Genomic DNA, 19059 nt, shown 5'->3' on the forward strand with positions numbered 1-19059 from the left:
TTCTTAGTTTTACACAGTTAGTTAAGAAAAATATTCTTAGTTTTCAGTTTCGAAAAATATTCAAGTTTATATTCTTAGTTTTCAGTGAATATTTTATGATATTAACAAATTTAACAAATTTTCTTTTTATTTCATCTGACCTGCTATTTTTATAGGGGAAATAACTGTTTTTATTTTACTGTCTTTTTCTTTTTTATTGTAGGAATATTAAAAATTAGAAATTTCATTAAATATATGGGTATTTTTATAATTATCTAGTGGTAAGCTGTTAGAAATAATCAACAAAATTGCATAATTTTTATTCTGAATATTTTAAAAAGTTAACAATTTCAAAGTGCGTTATTTTTTTAGCTTAGTTCGAGTGTATTAAAGAAACTCTTTGTTTACATTTTTATTTATCAAACTTTCCAACGTAATAATAAATTTTCAAGAAATAAGATTTTTTTTTGTTTTGTTTTGTTATAATTTTAAGAATATTGAAACTAGAAATATTCTTTAAATCTATATGTGTTTTGGCATTATTAAAGTAAAAAGATCAACCTTTTTAAGTGCTTGTTTCAACGAGTACTGAATCTGTACTGAAATAAATATACAGGGTTATTCATAATTCCCTCCGGGGTTTCGAAGCGTTATAGTAAAAAAAACGAAGACGAATATGGCAAAAAAGAACATATGAAATTATTCCAAAACTAAATTAAAACTTAAATACTTTCGGAATAATTTCATATGCTCTTTTTTGCCATATTCGTCTTCGTTTTTTTACTATAACGCATCGAAACCCCGGAGGGAATTATGAATAACCCTGTATATATATTATCCTTATATATATCCTTATATATATATATTATGTGTATATATATACATCCTTAGCTAATTGTTCTTGCTTTATATTGTATTGTAAAAATAACTGTGACTTATGTATGCATCCCATTTTATTGTTATTATATATTTTTGTAATACCGCGTATCAAAAGTGATGGCAATTAAGAGTAGTAGAAGTAGAAGAAGCACATCATTAGACGGTGCATACTTTCCAACATAGCACAACATTAAGTAACGTAGCACACCGTTTTAAACGTACTTTAAAATAATGTAAAAGTTTTCATTTATTATAAGTTGAAACGTTTACAATTTTAGTAAAATTAAATAACGAAGTATAAATAATCATTATTTTTATGTGGAATAATCTTTCAGCGAGTTTGATAAATGTAAAGCGAAACATTTTTTAAATCGCGTTTAATAGTTCTACAGATATATGGGGAAATGCACCAACGGTAACTTACTTACTTATCCTCTTCGTGCCGAACTGGCACGTAAAGCCTCGAGTCATTTTCTTAACACACTCCTGACACTAGCCAGGCAACGCGTTTCTTCCCATCCAGTTAATCCTGCTCTACTAAGATCTTCCTTAATGCCTCTTTGAAATGTTAGTCTCGGTCTCCCCTTTTTCTCTTTCCGTCTGGCGCCCATAAGCTTGTAACATTTACATGAATTTTTTTATCTGTTCTTAGTATACGACCGAGCCATCGAAATCTTCGTTTTAAAATTTCTTCATTAACAGATGGGATATAGGCTTTTGTAAAACGCAAATGGCAAAATTAACATTAAAAGGTCTTCAGACAGTTTAATTGACTGAACAATTCCAAATTGTGGTTCAGATTGTGTGTTGTAGTCCAGATCCACTTTATTTTTAGGAGTTAAAAATCAGTTATCGTCAAGACACGTTTGTGTTTTCTTTTTTTTTCTTTTTTTGTGTCAATATGGAAAATATTGTCCCATTATTTTAATCAGAAGAGCTGTCAAAAAAAGCTGTGTCAGCTGTGACTTAAAATGTTAATTCATTCATATCCAACAAAAAAATATTAGTCTAAAAGAAAAGAGTCATAATGCAAACTTGTTGATACCAAGATGATACATTTTTTTCAATCACATACATTTTAACTTTTAAATAATCAGGTTGTGTTGACTTCAAATCAAAAATTAATTGTTTATATTATAATTTATTATGGTACACAGAATTGCCATGTTGCTGTCAGAACTTCAAAAACATAACTTTATTAATTGAGTTTTTATAGTTGTTCACTTTTTAATAAACTTTCATGCTAATATTAACTTAGTTTGCTCAGTTATAGAACTTTAAATCTTAAATGATCGATTGATTTTAATGTCAATTCTCGTTTTGCTTAACGGCAACCGAGACGAGTTTCCATCTTATTTTCCTCTTACACCACTTTTTCTTTTTCCTCCATCTTCTTTTTCATATTCTCCATCTAAAGAATAAATCTAAAGAACATTCGTCAACTGTAAGAAGAAAATAGGCAAAATTAAAAACTTAAAAAAACAAATTAAAGCTGTAAATGCAGTTTGTTGGCATAGAACACTATGGGGAGGTAAAAAAAAACTATTAACTAAATGACGTTTTATTCTATCAAAATACAGGGTGTTCCAAAATTTTCCTTACAACTTCAAAAATTCATAATAAAATAAGCAAGATATTTATAATCTGTCTTTTGCATGTATTACTGCAACCAATAAAATTTTGTTTAGTACACTTCAACATGCGCACCATTGGTGGCCCTAAGCACTTCCAGTCTGTAATCAATTTCAAGCCAGGTGATGTAAAGATAATTTTGGAACACCCTGTACATATTCATTCTATTTTCAGATATGGTTTCTAATTGCCTCATCAGAGAGACATGGATTCCTTATTGCCCGGAGACAGAAAAAATTGGTTTGTGCACTGCAGACGATCTTCTAAGAGCTCAATTTAATTGTCGCTCAAATGAAATGGATTCCTACCATATCAGTTCTAAGCATCTTGATGTGTTTAAAGAGGAATTGAAAGATCTTGAAAAGTGTATGCTATCAATATGTAAGTGATGAATCAACAATACTATTTTGTATTATTAAACAAGATTTATTAGAAATGACACCGACATTATTGGGGATCATTTCCCATGAAAGTATCTTTTCTTTCGCTTGTTCTCTGTTCTTCATCATCATGATAGTTGGCCAGACAGCCCAATGTGAGCCAATGCCTTCCTCTGAAGATTTCTCCATGACGACTTCTAATTCACCTTTGATCTCCAATTCTTTTCTTTTCTCGTTTCTTATTCAAACATATTTCGGTGTATAAGCATTTATTGTAAGGTATTATCCTTTTTTAATAAATCTTGCTCAATAGTAGAAAATGAAATTTATGGAAAACTCTTTATTATTTTGAGCTTTCTTTTAAAAAGTGAAAAAAACTGATGAAGAAAATTCCTTGAAACTTTTTTAATTTTTAAGATATTCAAATCAGACTTTTTTTGATAATCACCAAATATGGCTTACTACAAAATTTAGAGAAAAAAACTTTTTCTGCACATGCGCGATATAAAAGAACTACTTTAAATACTCATATCTTGCGCAGTTTCTAACGAATTTTCTTCTCATTTCAATAATTTCGTAATCAATTTTAAATTGATCCAATTTTTTTTTTTTAATTTTATTGAATATTTTCAAAGTTATATCACACAAAATAAGAAAAAAATCAGTTTTTTATAAAAATGTCCGTATATGCATAAATATGTAAGCTAGGTTAAACATTTATGCGAACATTTACCAAAATGAAAGTTATGAGTTACAAATTTTTTACTACAATTTTTGGCATAGGGTGTTAAAAAAATTTCTCTTTATAATTTGTTGTCGGTTTCTCAAACCTCAAAAATCTTTAAACTTCATTGATATGAATACGAGTAATCGCCCATCTAAACACTTCTGATTATTTTTCCAATTTAGGTAATCGTCTATCTTGTTAATATCAACACCTTATCAAATTGTTCTTACATTAAGCTACAATAATTAAATATTTAAAAAACAAAATGTTTTGTGTTTTGTGAAAAATATTGACTTTTGAGAATGATGAAAGAGAAGAAATTATGAGCGGAGAGAGCAGGGGAGGAACCTTCCAGTACTTATAAAATAATAGCAATATAAGTACTTACTTTCGGTCATTACATACTGCTTATAAACTACTCAATCAATAATATCCTATTTTTAAAACGTCCTATATTTTTGGCGTAATTCAACTCCTCTAAAATACACATTTTTTCGTTTATGGAAGATGTGAATTTAGTGATTACCCATACTGTATAAACAGAAGATGTTGCCTTTCACTTAAAATATAGTAATTAATTAAAAATAAAATAAACTTTCTCATCTTTCAGATAAGACAACTACTGTTCATTTTTGGACCCTAATGCAGTGGGCGATATTTGATGAAAATCCCTATGAGTTGAACGACGAAGATTTCCAGTTCATTGAAAGAAATATTGCAAAGAACAATGCGAAGATGTATAATCTAACATTTGACTCCTTCGGTTACATCACAGTCTTCTATGAATGGAAAGAGGATAGACATAATCCTTATGTATTTGTTGTTCAGGATGGAAAGAAGAAAGTGCCTTATTTCTGCATGAAAGATATCCCACTTTCTTCCACTACTTCAGAACCAACCTTGGGCGTAACCACGCCAGAGTGAGTAATATAAATATGATAAATTGTTACACTAAACGATTCATCCATTTTCGAAGCATCGCTTATTTAACCACACACGATGTACAAAGATTATAGTAGAGAGATACATAATCTTATCAAGTTTCCAATTCATACCACAAATCCTTTATGTATGTGACACAGTTACCTTCCAGTACCATCGATTCATGTAATAGCATATTTTTTTTCATTAGGGGTATAGTGTGCAAAATATCAATAGTTTACACAGGGATTTACTTTCGATCTAATGGTTGGGTTTTAATGTCTTAGGACTCCATTTAAAAGGTTCGAAGATTTTATATAAATGTGGCATCATGCAGGGTGTCTCAGTTAAACGTTTCAGAACTCCTAAGAGGGGTAGGGTGCATCCTGACGACTCGAAATCATATAGCAATGCGGGGTCGGAAATTCTTTCCTGAAGCGGTGATGTACACAGAAGCACCATAAAGAAAAGAGGCCGTAAGTGAAAAATCATTTTAATAATACATTGAAAAAATTATATGGCCTCCTCGGTCACCCGACCTATCATGTCTTGGTTTCTGGGGTCATATGAAGGTTTATGACACCCCTGTTGACAATGCTAAGGAGCTGGTTGCAAGAATCGCAGTAGCTGCCGGAGAAATTCGAGATATGCCTGGAGTATTGACGAATGTTCGAAAGTCCATGAGCCGGAGATGTGAGGTGTGCATTGTAGCCGATGGCAGAAACTTCGAACACTTACTTTGACCCATGTACCATATAATTTTTTCAATGTATTATTAAAAATATTTTTCACTTACGGTCTCTTTTTTTATGGTGCTTCTGTGTATATCATCGCTTCACGAAAGCATTTCCGACCCCGCATTGCTATATGATTTTGAGTCGTCAGGTCGAGTCTACCCCTCTTAGGATTTCTGAAACGTTTAACTGAGACACCCTGTATAGTGCAGACGATATTTTAAGTTAAAAATCAGGCACAAAAACGTACTTTCTCCAAATAAACAAACCATTTTTTCAACTTATTCGGATTTCTGACTCTAAAAATACATAAGACCAGCCGCAATCTGGAATATAAAATCCCAATAGTTTAGGAATTTTTAAGTGAACCAAAACATTCTGCTCACAGTCATAAAATTTGTTTATTCAAAGATAACTTCATGTAAGAAATGGGTTTTAATATTTATTTGTTATTATGTTATTTTAGAACATTTGAAACAATTTTTCATTGTAAGATATAAAAGATTTTACGTCATTTTTAAAGAAAGTTATTTTAAATTTCAAAGTTCAAAATTTGAACGAAACTCGGACGAATCTTTAAGAAATCAAATATCACTAAACACTTTTTTTAAACTTTTATTATTCAGAAAGTATTCAAATAATTGCTCTCACTTTTCTTCAGCATTAAAGATAACATTATAAAATATGATGCAAAAATTTGTATTACCTCGCTGTGAAAGGGTTGACTCTAGTTTTCATGGATGAAATTTGTTCAGATACTCAAATTGGTTGCTCAACGGTCACTTTACAAATCATTTATCTTCACACTGTCTACTTCTAACTGAAACGCTTCGACCTCAATCTTCCAACATAACCACTAATAGTCCTTATATTTCCTCTCTACCAAACCTCTAAATTGAATTTGCGGTTAACAAAAGTTAACAGTAATCAAATATAAAATTAAATTCATCAAATATAAAATTAATCTTTTAATAGGAAAACAAAACTACAAATGCAGCAAAATATGCCGTTCAGCATTGACGTTCTTTCATTCGCTTTCATTGCTTCATCTATGAATCAAAATCCTGACTATTACTATTTTTAAAAATTTTTATTTTAAATCGCATTTTTATCAGTTAAGGTTTACACTCTTTTTGAGTATCAAGAGCAAAAAACAAAAACAATACGTTAACAAAATGTAATGAAATTTGATGAATCTTCTGTTAACAAAAGTTAACAGCAAATTCATCAAGTATAAAGTTAAACTATTTATAGGAAGACAAACTACCAATGCAGCAAGGATATGCTGTTCAGTATTGACATTCTGCAATCCACTTCCANAAAAATGTTACGTTAGTCACAATGACAGATTATCTATCATATAAGATTAGGATCTTTTTTAAACTGACAAGTTTAGTCAAATTTTCACTGGAGCTCTATGCTTGCTGACAGTACAAATTTCAATCATTTTCTAACCACTGAGCAAAATTTATTTCTATACTATCACCCCAGAGAATTTACCACTGGTCGAAATTCTGATCACCTTCAGATTAATTGGAGTAGTCAAATTTCATGTGGAACTCTGTGCCAGAGGCCAGTATAAATTTTAATCATAACCTGACCACTGCAAGCAGACTTTTTGAAAAATTCCATTTGGTGTTACTGTCGTGGCTCTAATAAGCACATAGTTGTAGAAAAGATTTAACTATTCTGAAAAACATAGGTCACAGCTTTCTTGTATAATGTAAAAAAGTCTGTGAATTTTTAAAAGAACTATCTTTATAATCAAAGTTTAGATTCGATAAAATTTACTGCTAATTTTAAAATAATATATAAAGTAAGCATTTAAATCACCTTGATGTATTTGTTGTTTACATTATGTTACGTTAAACACAAAAAGGCAATATTTTCTATTTTTAAGCTAAACCAAAAACATATATTTGTCAAAATTTTTATTTTTCTTGTATTTGTTTCAAAGCTACTTGAAGAGAGTAAAATATTATCTTAGATGTAGTGGATTCAAGAAATACTAATTCAACAATTTAGATGTGTTTAACATAACAGTTGAGATGGTACTAACTTAGCACTGTAAAGATAACCATTCCCAAATCAAAATTTTGTATGGTTTTCCATTGATGGATCAACATACTCTTGATGGTAACCATCAATAATTCCATCATGAACCATTAAACTTTTGATAGTAGCCAACATAAGTAACCATCACCCCAATGTAAGAATTCGGACTGATTTATGATGGTCCAACATAAGAATTGAAACTTATTTTGATGGTTTATTCATGTCAAACCATCAGAAATTTCCTTCATAGTTTCTTAGAAGTCAAATGATGGAACGATCATTAACAACCATCGTCCCAATGTAGGAATTCTGACTGATTTATGATGGGCCAACACAAAGAAAACCAAATTGTTTTGATGGTATATTCCTTAGAACAAACGAGAATTCATTCCCATTAAACCACCATGGAAATGTACAATTGGAACCATCATGACCATCACTGATGGATTGTTGATTGCTGAGAATCACTTGTTAACCATCATTTTGTTAAAGTAGCAGCTTCCATCATGGAATGATGGAAGTTTGCTGGCATATCAAAAACCATGAACGCATAATGGAAAATGTTGGGTGACGTTGAACCATCATGAATTGCACTGAAACCAATAAAAACCATCAAAATGATTTGATGCAACCATCAAGAATTTCGACTTGGGTTGAAAAACATCTGGAGATGCTACAGTAACAATATGCGCTACTGTAAGATACTTCAAGAAAGACATCAATGATGAGTTAGAAACCTTTGCAGTGATATCCTACAGAAAACTCATTCTTACCTTTGAGTTAAGTTATTTAATGATAGGATATTAAAGAGCAGTAAGTAGAACTTGAGTTATAAAGTAAACATTGTGTAGATAGATGGAGAAGCAACTCATTTTAAAAGTCCCTATAACATGGCATTAATGTCTGCAAATCTTCTGCAATGGAACTTCGCCAAGCCTTGTCGTGGAAGGATGGTGCAGGTGCAGTCTGTGTGGAGAGGAGTTTTACAATGTGAAATGATTGTAAAAACTGCAAACGAATTTTTCAATGAAGTCCATTCTTCTTTCGGTGCATATCAGCAAATGAGATTTCGGAAAAAGTAGCAAAGGACAAAGAATTATTGAGAAGTGTCAAGCCACTTCATGGGATTCAATCTGCACACTGCATGAAAAGTGTCAGAACGTCTTGTGCTACCTATATCTTAATTCAGGAGATACACCACCATTTGAGGATATAGTAAATATTAAAAAAGAATTCATTGCTGGAAAGCACTGCAAGCTTTTATATGACGATAATTGGTATATTGGCAAAATACTAGAATTCAATGAAAATTCAAACAAGTATAAATTTAAATTTCAGAAAGAAACAGATGAAGGATTTAATTGGCAAAAATTTGATGATATTCAGTTAGTAAAAGCTAAGTTTATTTTCTTTTTACCTGTCCAATTGAGATAAAGGGAAGTCTTCCATTTACAATTTCTTATACTGATCGAAGAAAATTAATTTCACAACATAAGAAGTTTAAAATAATGCAAAAGTAATGTACATGTTAGAGATTAGTCTCAACAAATATTTCCGAAATCTCCTGCTTGTCAGTTGATGTTACGTTAGTCACAGGCAGTCTTAAGTATAAAATTAATACTTAAGACCAAAAACAATTGTATTTTAATAAATGTGCAAGATATTTTTAATCCCTTGACTTACGAAGACGTCTGGGAGACGTCATTTGTTTCTTATATCAAAACAATAATTGACGTGTCTCAGACGTCTTCAACACAGAGATGCCAACTTGCTCCGGACTGCAAATAGATATTTTAAAGTGGTAGTTTATCAATCGTGATTCTTGGTTTAATAAATTCAATTTATTTAATAGATTTTTATCCACCACTATTTCTAAATAATTCGTAGGCTTATATAATTTACCATTTTATAGTAGTCATGTCATGCTATACCTTTTAAAAAGCAAGCAAAAATAGTCAAATATTTGCAAAATTTGTAGTTATTTATCGTTTTTTTTTTTTAATATTTTGGCGTGTCCGGAGCAGTTTGCATCTCTGTCACTATTCCGTTGCGAGTTGTTGTTTACAGTACAATCAAAGATCATTTCTATATCAAAAAATGATATGTCAAGGGGTTACTAGTTAATTGACCACCTTTTTTAAATAAAGCAACCCATTTTAAATACCTGCTTAACTTTTAAAAAAAATCACTTTATGATATAAGCATCATTTTTTAATGTTTCAAAAATGTTACGTTAGTCACAATGCTATTTTTTGTTGAAAAAATATCTTTTAAGAGTAATTTTGTGTAAAACTTGATAGAAATTATACATATATACTATACACATTGTAAATTCACAAGCATTTTTATAATTTATTTTTTAATCTTTAAGTTTGAAATGAAAAGGTTTGTAAAATCAACTCTAAAAGTTACGTTCGTCACGAGGAAATGACCCACTAACGCATTTCTTTCTTTTTTGTTTTAGTTTTGTAAATAAAACTGAACCAGATACAACGCTCATCACAGAAATACCACCCAATACTACTACGGTCACAGACTGCAATCAGACTACACCGGATACTACTGTAACTACAGACTTCAATGGTATTCCAAGAACTTATTTCTTTATCCCATCTTTAGGTGTTATCAAATTCCAGATAAATGCAGTTTGCACGACTCGGAAGAGTCTTTTTTTGTTCTTGCATCATGTTCTATTTGATTTCATTACCTCCTTTCATTACCTATTTCTTGTTTGATAAAATACTTTTTTTCTTTTATTTAATTAGTTGTGTAATTTTTATTTTCTACTTAGAAAAGTTATAATAAATAAACAATGAAATCAATAATATAACCTCGTTACTCTTTTTAATAGAAATTGACCAGAATTGCGTCATAGATGAAAGATGGGTTCCCTATTGCCCAGAAAAGAAAGAAATCGGTCTATGTTCTGCCAGGAATGTAACAGAAGCTCTAAATATCTGCCAGAAGAATACCATGGTTTTCTACCAGCCTACGAATTTAACTGTATTCGAGAAAGAGTTGCAAACACTCGAAACGTGTTTACAGTCAAAAAGTAAGGATCATAAATCTAACTGAATATTGTGATTGTGATATTATTATAAAACGGTAATTTCAATTTTTTTTTTGTGGTTCAAAACTAAAAAAAAAATCTATCAATTGTTTCGAAGCTTTTTGATTGAAACGATATTACAGTGTAAAAAATAAATACTTAAATCTCGCGAAACTTTATTCGTTTTTGACAAAATCATTTCCTAGTATATGCTTCAGGTGAACATTTCGTCAAAGTTACGAAATAACTATCACCACTTCTTCTAGGAAATGAACTTCGTCAACAGTAAAGAAATATTTCATCATTCTATTTTATTTTTCAAAAAAAAATTTCGGGTAGCATCGTTGATCATTTTGTAGGCACCATATAGGTAGAGCAACGTTGCCCCAACAACACAAGAAGGACAGATAGAGATATTACATTCATGCCCGAAGCGGGACTCGAACCCGGGATCTTCCTGGTATAAGACTATCTCCTTGACTGCCATACAGGCGGTCGTCTTGGCATGATACTCATCCCTTTCTAGTTCCAATCGTATAGTATTTATAGTTTCGTCAATAAAGTTAACAATCTCCCACAATGCCCTGCGATGTGATTCCAAGTTAAGGAAATATTTTCGTCATATACTTGAGAGTTCACATTGCTCACGTGAGTCACGTGATTTCGTCAAGAAATAAATTATGATTTTCTGTGTAAAAATATGAATGGATTTATCCTCATTGGTCGAAGCTTTTAATTATAATACTTTTTCAAAACAACGAAAATTTATAAGAAAGGAAAGAAATTCGAGTATTATTTTGAAAGGTTTTGAAATATGTATATTATTACTTATGTCTAATAGATTTTATTTCCTATCCAAAATGTGATGGGGGAAAAATACACTATGAAAATATCCTACAATATGCGAAAAATTCTAAAAATCAAATATCTCATTTTTATGCACTAATAAAACATAACTAAAAAGAATTAATTAACTTTGATGAATTGCATTTTTTGAGAGTAAAATATTTCATCGTGTTAATTAATTTAATTTTTTTAAGCTATATATTTTGAAAAAAAGAGCGCCTTTTTTTGTCCCCAATCCTTTGAGGCAGAATTTTTATTAAACTTATTTTTCATCTTTTTTTTATTATTTCTCATTAATTTAGGTCAAAATAAGTTTTATTATTTTTTTTAAGTGAAAGGTAAAATCATTATTAAGACGACTCACTTCCAAAAAATGACTTTTTCAAATTTGCATTTATTTGCAGTTGTTTAGATCTAGGAGAAACAGTTACACAGCTTTAAAATTTCTTTAATTTACAAAATCAATTATTGATTAACTTTTAAATATGTATGAATAAAAAAAAAATTTTTTCAAACTATTTTTTTCCGGATTTTATATTTTAACACTAAAAAATTTCAGATAATCTGACTGATAGTTTTTAGATTTTATTGGACTGTTTTTTATAATTAAAAAATACCAAAATATATTTTTGCTTGCAAATACAGCGTCAGAAAAATTTTAAAAGGGGATACCGGTGTTAAGTGTTAAAGTGTTAAGCTGCATAAGTGTTAAAGTGTTAAGCTGCATAATTCTAAGTAAAAAGCACCTTTTCCTCTATTAATTAAAGCTTGGAACTCAGAAGAAGCAGTTAAGGGCGGTCGTAAGGTAACACCCTGTCCTTTTTTTATGCTAATAATTCTTTTTAATCAACAGGCAAAGAAAGTAAAGTACATTTTTGGACCCTAATAATGATATCAATGACTGAACTTTATCCGATGCACGGTGTATCTTTCTTGACTGACAACTTAAAGCAAGACAAATTAGAGAAATACAATATAACTGCGGATAGAGAAGGTTTCATCACAGTCATGTTTGGGTGCGAGGATATAAGTATAAATCCTTTTGTGTTCATCGTTCAGGAATCATTCAAAAATGTGCCTTTCTTCTGCCTGAAGAATAGAACGCCTACCCCTACGAAATCAAGTTGGGATTTCTTGAACAACACTACAGCAAGGTGAGTAACGGAAAAAAATTAATATTATGTTCTATTTTCATTCTTAAATTTCCTTGAATTCGTGGGTAACACTTTTAGGGGAGATTGAGTAGGTCATAAAGATTGAGATTTGCATAGCGACCCATGGCCGGAAATGCCATCAAATCATTATCTCCAAATATGGACTGGCTGTCCGTAAGCATATAAACTGGCACTTTAATAGATGTAAATTGCATATTAATTTTTATTTTTTTTTAACCATGCTTGTCGAAAATTGCATTCAAATAGAACCTGAAATGGCTGAATGATTTGGCGACCAGCTTGTTGAACTCAGGAAATCGGACGCCAAATCATGCATCGATAAAACAGCCATATATCCATCTATTTGTATGGGATTTTACATGGTAATCATTAGGAAACACAAAATTATTAAAAAATTAAGATTCAGAAACCCAAACTTAAGGTATCCCCATTGTAATACAGCAAACTCTCTTTAATTAAAACGTCGATAAAGCAACATATTGGATACTTCAAAGTGGCATTAATTCCCCAAGAATTACCTTATAATACCAATTTTTCCCACTATTTAGATCTGCTATTACTGCTTAAATTTAGCCAATTTATGCAAACAGTTATCATAGAATCATTTCAAGTGATACCAATAGCTATAGCATGTAAAGTATACACATAAAGGGTTTGGGCCAATATGGTGACATGCAACACTTATTCAAACGCAACCATTTCTCAACAAGCTATTCCTTGGTAATGTTTTCAGATAGGTACATTGCAAGTTTAAAGAATTTCCTTTCGATAACAACACAATACGAAAAAATCTTTATTGCATACTTGGAAATCGTTATTAATCAAAATCAACATACTGAAAAATTGAAGTGTGACTTACTATAATAATGCCTTAAAACCTTCATATATCAAATGAGTACATGTGTTTGTAATTTATTTAACCAGTACCCAACTTTTATTTCCTCCTTGGGATTATTTATTCCTCATTAAATATCATAATAAAATACAATTCTGCGTAGTACAACATGATTCAGCACAGCGAGTGCAAAATGAAAGGTATAGCACAGCATAAAGGTTGGGAATTATATATCAATCCTTTGTTGCAGTACGCCGCTAAGGGGCAGTTAGCGATTTTGGACTGACATGCCCTAACTAGGGCGGATCGGAGTAAAAAACTTCACCTTAAGGACTGGCAGTTCACGAAACCGGTTAATGTATTTATTTCAATTAATTTAAATTTTATGATAGTTCAATGTGTTTAATTAATTATTGTCGAAAATATTCAGATTGTCCCAGATTATGCTGTTGTATCGTAGTTTATAGATTTGCCGACTAATTTCAGAGCTCGCCAATTTTGTTGCCAAATCATCAAATTATGATCTAACAGCTATTTCTGATTTCATTTCAATGCAATTTTCAACACATTATTAGAAAGCATTAAACTTAAATAATTTAGGTAAGTAAAAATACCATTTCAAATAGGCGCAAATAGCTAGAAAAATTATAGGACACCCCAAGAGGGCAAACGACATTTTCGATAGTAGGTTGCTATGCAAATCTCAGTCCTCATGATGGGTTTGCAAATTTTTAACCGCTGTGCTAAATTCACTCTATGGTTATTTTTTTTAATCAGTGCATATTTTTATTAATTCGAATTTTGGCTAATTATAACTTTTTTTAAGCTCGAGTTTCTAAGAATTCACCCTATTTCAAAATATCAGCTCTAATATTTTGTTTTTTATATTTTACATAGTGAGAAGATCTATACAGAGGTAGATTTTATCGGAACTTGCAAAGAAAGAAATGAAACAGTTAAAGATATGTTTTTAACGTTTCCTGAGACAGAATACGATGCAGAAGCAAAAGTTCTCTGCCCAAAAGGTTATTATGGTAAGTTTTTTTGATACATTAACATTTCAGTGTAGTTCATTTTTCAATTTGACAATGCAAAATACAAAGATTTGAGCGAAATAAACCGATCTAGGTATTCATTAAAATCATTAAAGTTCTTAGTGTAAAATATTAAATATGCGAATCGGTTTATACTTTAATTATGCTTTGTACATAAAACTTAGGCATTATATAAAATGACTAAGGCTCTTTAGACACGTATGAAGTATGAGAATTATTATAAATTTTACTTAGACATTATAACCAATACCATGGCATTTTATTAACTAAAGCTCTTTAGGCAAAGTATGAAATACGAGAATTATTATAAACTTTACTTAGACATTATAACAAATACCATGGCATTTTATTGAAAGCTCTTTAGGGAAAGTATGAAATACGAGAATTATTATAAACTTTACTTAAACATAATAACTAATACCATGGCATTTTATTGACTAAAGCTCTTTAGTCAAAGTAGGAAATATGAGAATTATTATAAATTTTTTCTTAGACATTATAACTAATACCATGGCATTTTATTGACTGAAGCTCTTTAGGCAAAGTATGAAGTACGAGAATTATTATAAACTTTACTTAGACATTATAACAAATACCATGGCATTTTATTGAAAGCTCTTTAGGGAAAGTATGAAATACGAGAATTATTATAAACTTTACTTAAACATAATAACTAATACCATGGCATTTTATTGACTAAAGCTCTTTAGTCAAAGTAGGAAATATGAGAATTATTATAAATTTTTTCTTAGACATTATAACTAATACCATGGCATTTTATTGACTGAAGCTCTTTAGGCAAAGTATGAAGTACGAGAATTATTATAAACTTTACTTAGACATTATAACAAATACCATGGCATTTTATTGAAAGCTCTTTAGGGAAAGTATGAAATACGAGAATTATTATAAACTTTACTTAAACATAATAACTAATACCATGGCATTTTATTGACTAAAGCTCTTTAGTCAAAGTAGGAAATATGAGAATTATTATAAATTTTTTCTTAGACATTATAACTAATACCATGGCATTTTATTGACTGAAGCTCTTTAGGCAAAGTATGAAGTACGAGAATTATTATAAACTTTACTTAGACATTATAACAAATACCATGGCATTTTATTGAAAGCTCTTTAGGGAAAGTATGAAATACGAGAATTATTATAAACTTTACTTAAACATAATAACTAATACCATGGCATTTTATTGACTAAAGCTCTTTAGTCAAAGTAGGAAATATGAGAATTATTATAAATTTTTTCTTAGACATTATAACTAATACCATGGCATTTTATTGACTGAAGCTCTTTAGGCAAAGTATGAAGTACGAGAATTATTATAAACTTTACTTAGACATTATAGCAAATACCATGGCATTTTATTGAAAGCTCTTTAGGGAAAGTATGAAATACGAGAATTATTATAAACTTTACTTAGATATTATAAATATAAGTAAAGTAATGCTAATAAGTAAATAGTCATACTAAATAATGAATACTAATAAATAAATTGTAAAATAATAATAATAACTAATAATACCATAGTATTTCAAAGAATGAGTAATGCTCTTTACGCAAAGTATAAAAGAATTATTATATACTTTAACGCAATAATGATATCCATTATAAATACAGGGGTGTAATTCTAGTTTATGAGGTTTCATCAAAGATACGTTACAAATTAATACATTGCATTGAATTTAATTCGAAACCACGTCTTTAAGTGAATTTACATCCTATAATCGATCATTATTTTTCAGACCTAATAATGTAAACTCAACTAAAAGGGCAATTATTAGTACAAAAGAGTAAAATTAGCTGGTAAAGATGTACCAAAATTGTTCTTCTTTTTTCAGTTTAGATGATGATGAATTTACCAGGACAAATAAACTTGTTTTCGAGAATTGCACAATGCACATCTTTATATTTTTTCTACATGAAAGAAAGTACATTCCGTGAAGTAATAAATAATAGCTGGTAATATATAAGCACCAAATGTAATGTCATTATTTTTATTGTTTTCCAAGCATGTGTTCTTAACATTGTCAGATAATCGTAAACTTATTGCTTGTTTGGAGTTAATGAGTGGATGTAAAGTAACTTGTTTCAACAATTGTTCTTTTCAGAGTGTAAGTTATTGTTGAAAAAATCACTTGGATTTATGTTAATTTTATTGTGCGCTGTTAATTATGTAAATTCGTGTTAATTTAAATGTGAAAGCTAATCTTTAACTGAAATTAATTACTATTTTTCTCTTTTTAAATAAGTAAATGTAAAGTGTAAGCCAAGATAGAGGTCCAGACAAGTGGCAAGAGAATAGAGGGCTCGCCTGCTACTGATGCGCCCCGGGTTCGAATCCCAGGGATGGCTGGTGAATTCTGTACCTGGCTCACACCGGCGACAGGGCTGATATAAAATATCCTCAGTGGTAGATCATAAGTTAGAGTCCTCTTACCGTCAGGGTAATCTTGGGACGTTTTGAAGTTTTCCTCTCTATGTAACGCAAATACGGGGTAGTTCCATCAAAACATCTTCCACGAAGGCAAATTTCTCTCAATAGTTGATTCAGGTGTTGCTTAGTCTTCTGGATTTTGATCAAGGCTGCGAACTTAAGCATTGGTAGTCATAAACTCAAAAAATTAGGTCGGGTTTTCAACGACGGTTATAAAATATGTAAATGTGTTAATTTGGATTAACTATGGCTTGTAGTAGCTGATAGTGCAATTTATATTTTCGCAGGAACAATTACATGGAACTGTAGCTATGAAGTAAAAGATTTCATAGACAAACCAGTTGGAAATTGCACATTCTTCAACTGCTCAGAGGTAAGTACGGCGTTTTTGATGTCAATTGAGTACTTGCTCTTCAAAAAGAAGAAGATCACCGATATCCACACATGTGACCTATGACTTCAGCTCCAGCTGATAGGCAAAATTGCTTGTTAAATTTGAGCTAAGCTTCCCTATATAAGTTAGAACGTTAATTAACTTGAATCTAACTAAGTACAGCTCCATGTCGTACATCGAATTTGTTGAAATATAATTTTTTCCCATCTACGTCTGTTACTTAACTTAAATTTATAATTTACTTATGTATTTTATTGTAACAGTAGTATATTTGTGTTTTGTGTACCTGGGAACTTCGATACAAAATTAGCTTATGTTCTGCATGGCTTCATACCTGTCTTTGTGTTAGGTAAGAAATCTGAAGTGAAAGTATTTAAATCTTTGTGAATGAATCCCTGTGTAAGAATTTAGAATGTGGCACTTAAGATAATGGATTTTTGACGGGCTTGGCTTACTCGAAATAGAATGGAAAGAAACAGTTGCTAACAACAAGTGCCACGTACGTTTCATCAACCAATCAGGATCCAGCTACCCACACTACGTCTCTTGCAGATATCCCGTATCATAAACCATGAATAAAAATTAAAAAATATTTAACAATTCAATAAATTCAATAAAATATTTATAAATTCAAAATTATTCCCTTCGTGTTTTCCTTAAGTTAAAACAAATTAAATAAGTTTTTTAACATACAGTACTCACAAAAATAAGCGGACTACCCCAAAATAACTTTTGATCTCATGATTGGATCTTCACGTTCTAAGACCCAATCTTAATAGCTCAAAGGGTTAACCTCAAATCTGCTAATTAATTAGTGCAGACGATATTTTAAGTTACGAAAGCAGACACGGAAACGTACTTTTTCTGAATAAATCTACTTTTTTTTCGACGTTTCTGTCTTTCGGCTATATATATATATACTAGGAGGCTCCGCCCCCTGCTCGCTAACACTCGCCAACCCCCGAGAATTGCTACGCATTCCTATGTGGTTCACGTCGTGAACCATGGCTCGCNATAAGATAGAAAGATAAGATAGAAAGATAAGATAGAAGGATAAGATAAGATAGAAAGATAAGATAGAAAGATAAGATAGAAAGATAAGATAAGATAGAAAGATAAGATAAGATAGAAAGATAAGATAGATAGATAAGATATACATCGGCAAAATGAGACAATTTTTTTTAGTAAAATTATCATCTTGCTTACTTCTTTATCTTATGATCTTGCTTATTTTTCTGCACGATTTGAAATTTTAGAGCTGTAGGTCAAATATTTATTTAGTGTTAGCAATTTCGCAAAAAGTCTTTTTAAGTTCTTTGCTGTGTATTTCTCAATCCGTATGGTATGTAATTCTCAATCCTAAGTTCGTAATCTTACAGTAGTACTGAACCCAATGTTCTAAATTTTTCAAAAATAACTGTGTTTCAGCCTTTTTATGGAAACGAGGAGGATTATATGCAGTACGAAGCTGAGTACTTGGCCAATTGTGAAGGAGAGAAAGTGGATCTCGAAGATTTGATGGAGAAAACTCGTGAATGGTTGGAGAAATTTAAACCAAAAGCTGGCGGGGATTCAGGAGATCCACGCAATAGACCAAGAATAGAGAAAGATTTTGAGAATGTCGTTGGTGCATATGACAGAATAATTAAAAAAGACGCTGTTGTCTGGAAGAAAATGGAACAGGTATTGTGAGACATTTCTCTTTCGGTTCGTGTAAATGAAATCCTCAATAAGGATGACAAAGGATTATTTCAGGTATAAGTATTTATTTCGTCATCTCTGGATTAATTATGAGTAAAAAGTAAAATATAAGTATATACATAATCTACATGGCATTAAAGTCCGGAGCTCTCCTGCTCCCTTCCAGTTCATACCTTCGCTCTCCTAGTTCAGCTAATACTCAACTCTTCTCCGTTTAAACTAATACTGATCTAAAAATATTC

At 30.7% G+C, this 19059-nt stretch overlaps 2 protein-coding genes across 3 annotated transcripts in view; both read left to right on the forward strand.

Moving 5' to 3' along the window:
- Positions 1–4525, forward strand: part of LOC122270842 (uncharacterized) — a 12932-nt gene extending 8407 nt beyond the window's left edge. Inside the window, exons 5-6 of the mRNA XM_071186138.1 lie at positions 2665–2871; positions 4208–4525. Coding sequence (XP_071042239.1) covers positions 2665–2871; positions 4208–4521 — 521 coding nt within the window. The 3' untranslated portion in view covers positions 4522–4525. The remainder of the gene's footprint in view (positions 1–2664; positions 2872–4207) is intronic.
- Positions 4526–9780: 5255 nt separating this feature from the next.
- The window catches only part of LOC107454144 (adhesion G protein-coupled receptor L2), a 44135-nt gene continuing 34856 nt past the window's right edge, over positions 9781–19059 (forward strand). For both annotated transcript variants that reach the window (XM_071186669.1, XM_071186670.1), the window contains exons 1-6: positions 9781–9890; positions 10159–10359; positions 12056–12356; positions 14110–14246; positions 17010–17095; positions 18545–18799. In XM_071186669.1, the coding sequence (XP_071042770.1) occupies positions 10281–10359; positions 12056–12356; positions 14110–14246; positions 17010–17095; positions 18545–18799 (858 nt within the window). In that variant the 5' untranslated portion in view covers positions 9781–9890; positions 10159–10280. The remainder of the gene's footprint in view (positions 9891–10158; positions 10360–12055; positions 12357–14109; positions 14247–17009; positions 17096–18544; positions 18800–19059) is intronic.

Source organism: Parasteatoda tepidariorum, chromosome 10 (genome assembly GCF_043381705.1).
Source record: "Parasteatoda tepidariorum isolate YZ-2023 chromosome 10, CAS_Ptep_4.0, whole genome shotgun sequence".
NCBI lineage: Eukaryota > Metazoa > Arthropoda > Arachnida > Araneae > Theridiidae > Parasteatoda > Parasteatoda tepidariorum.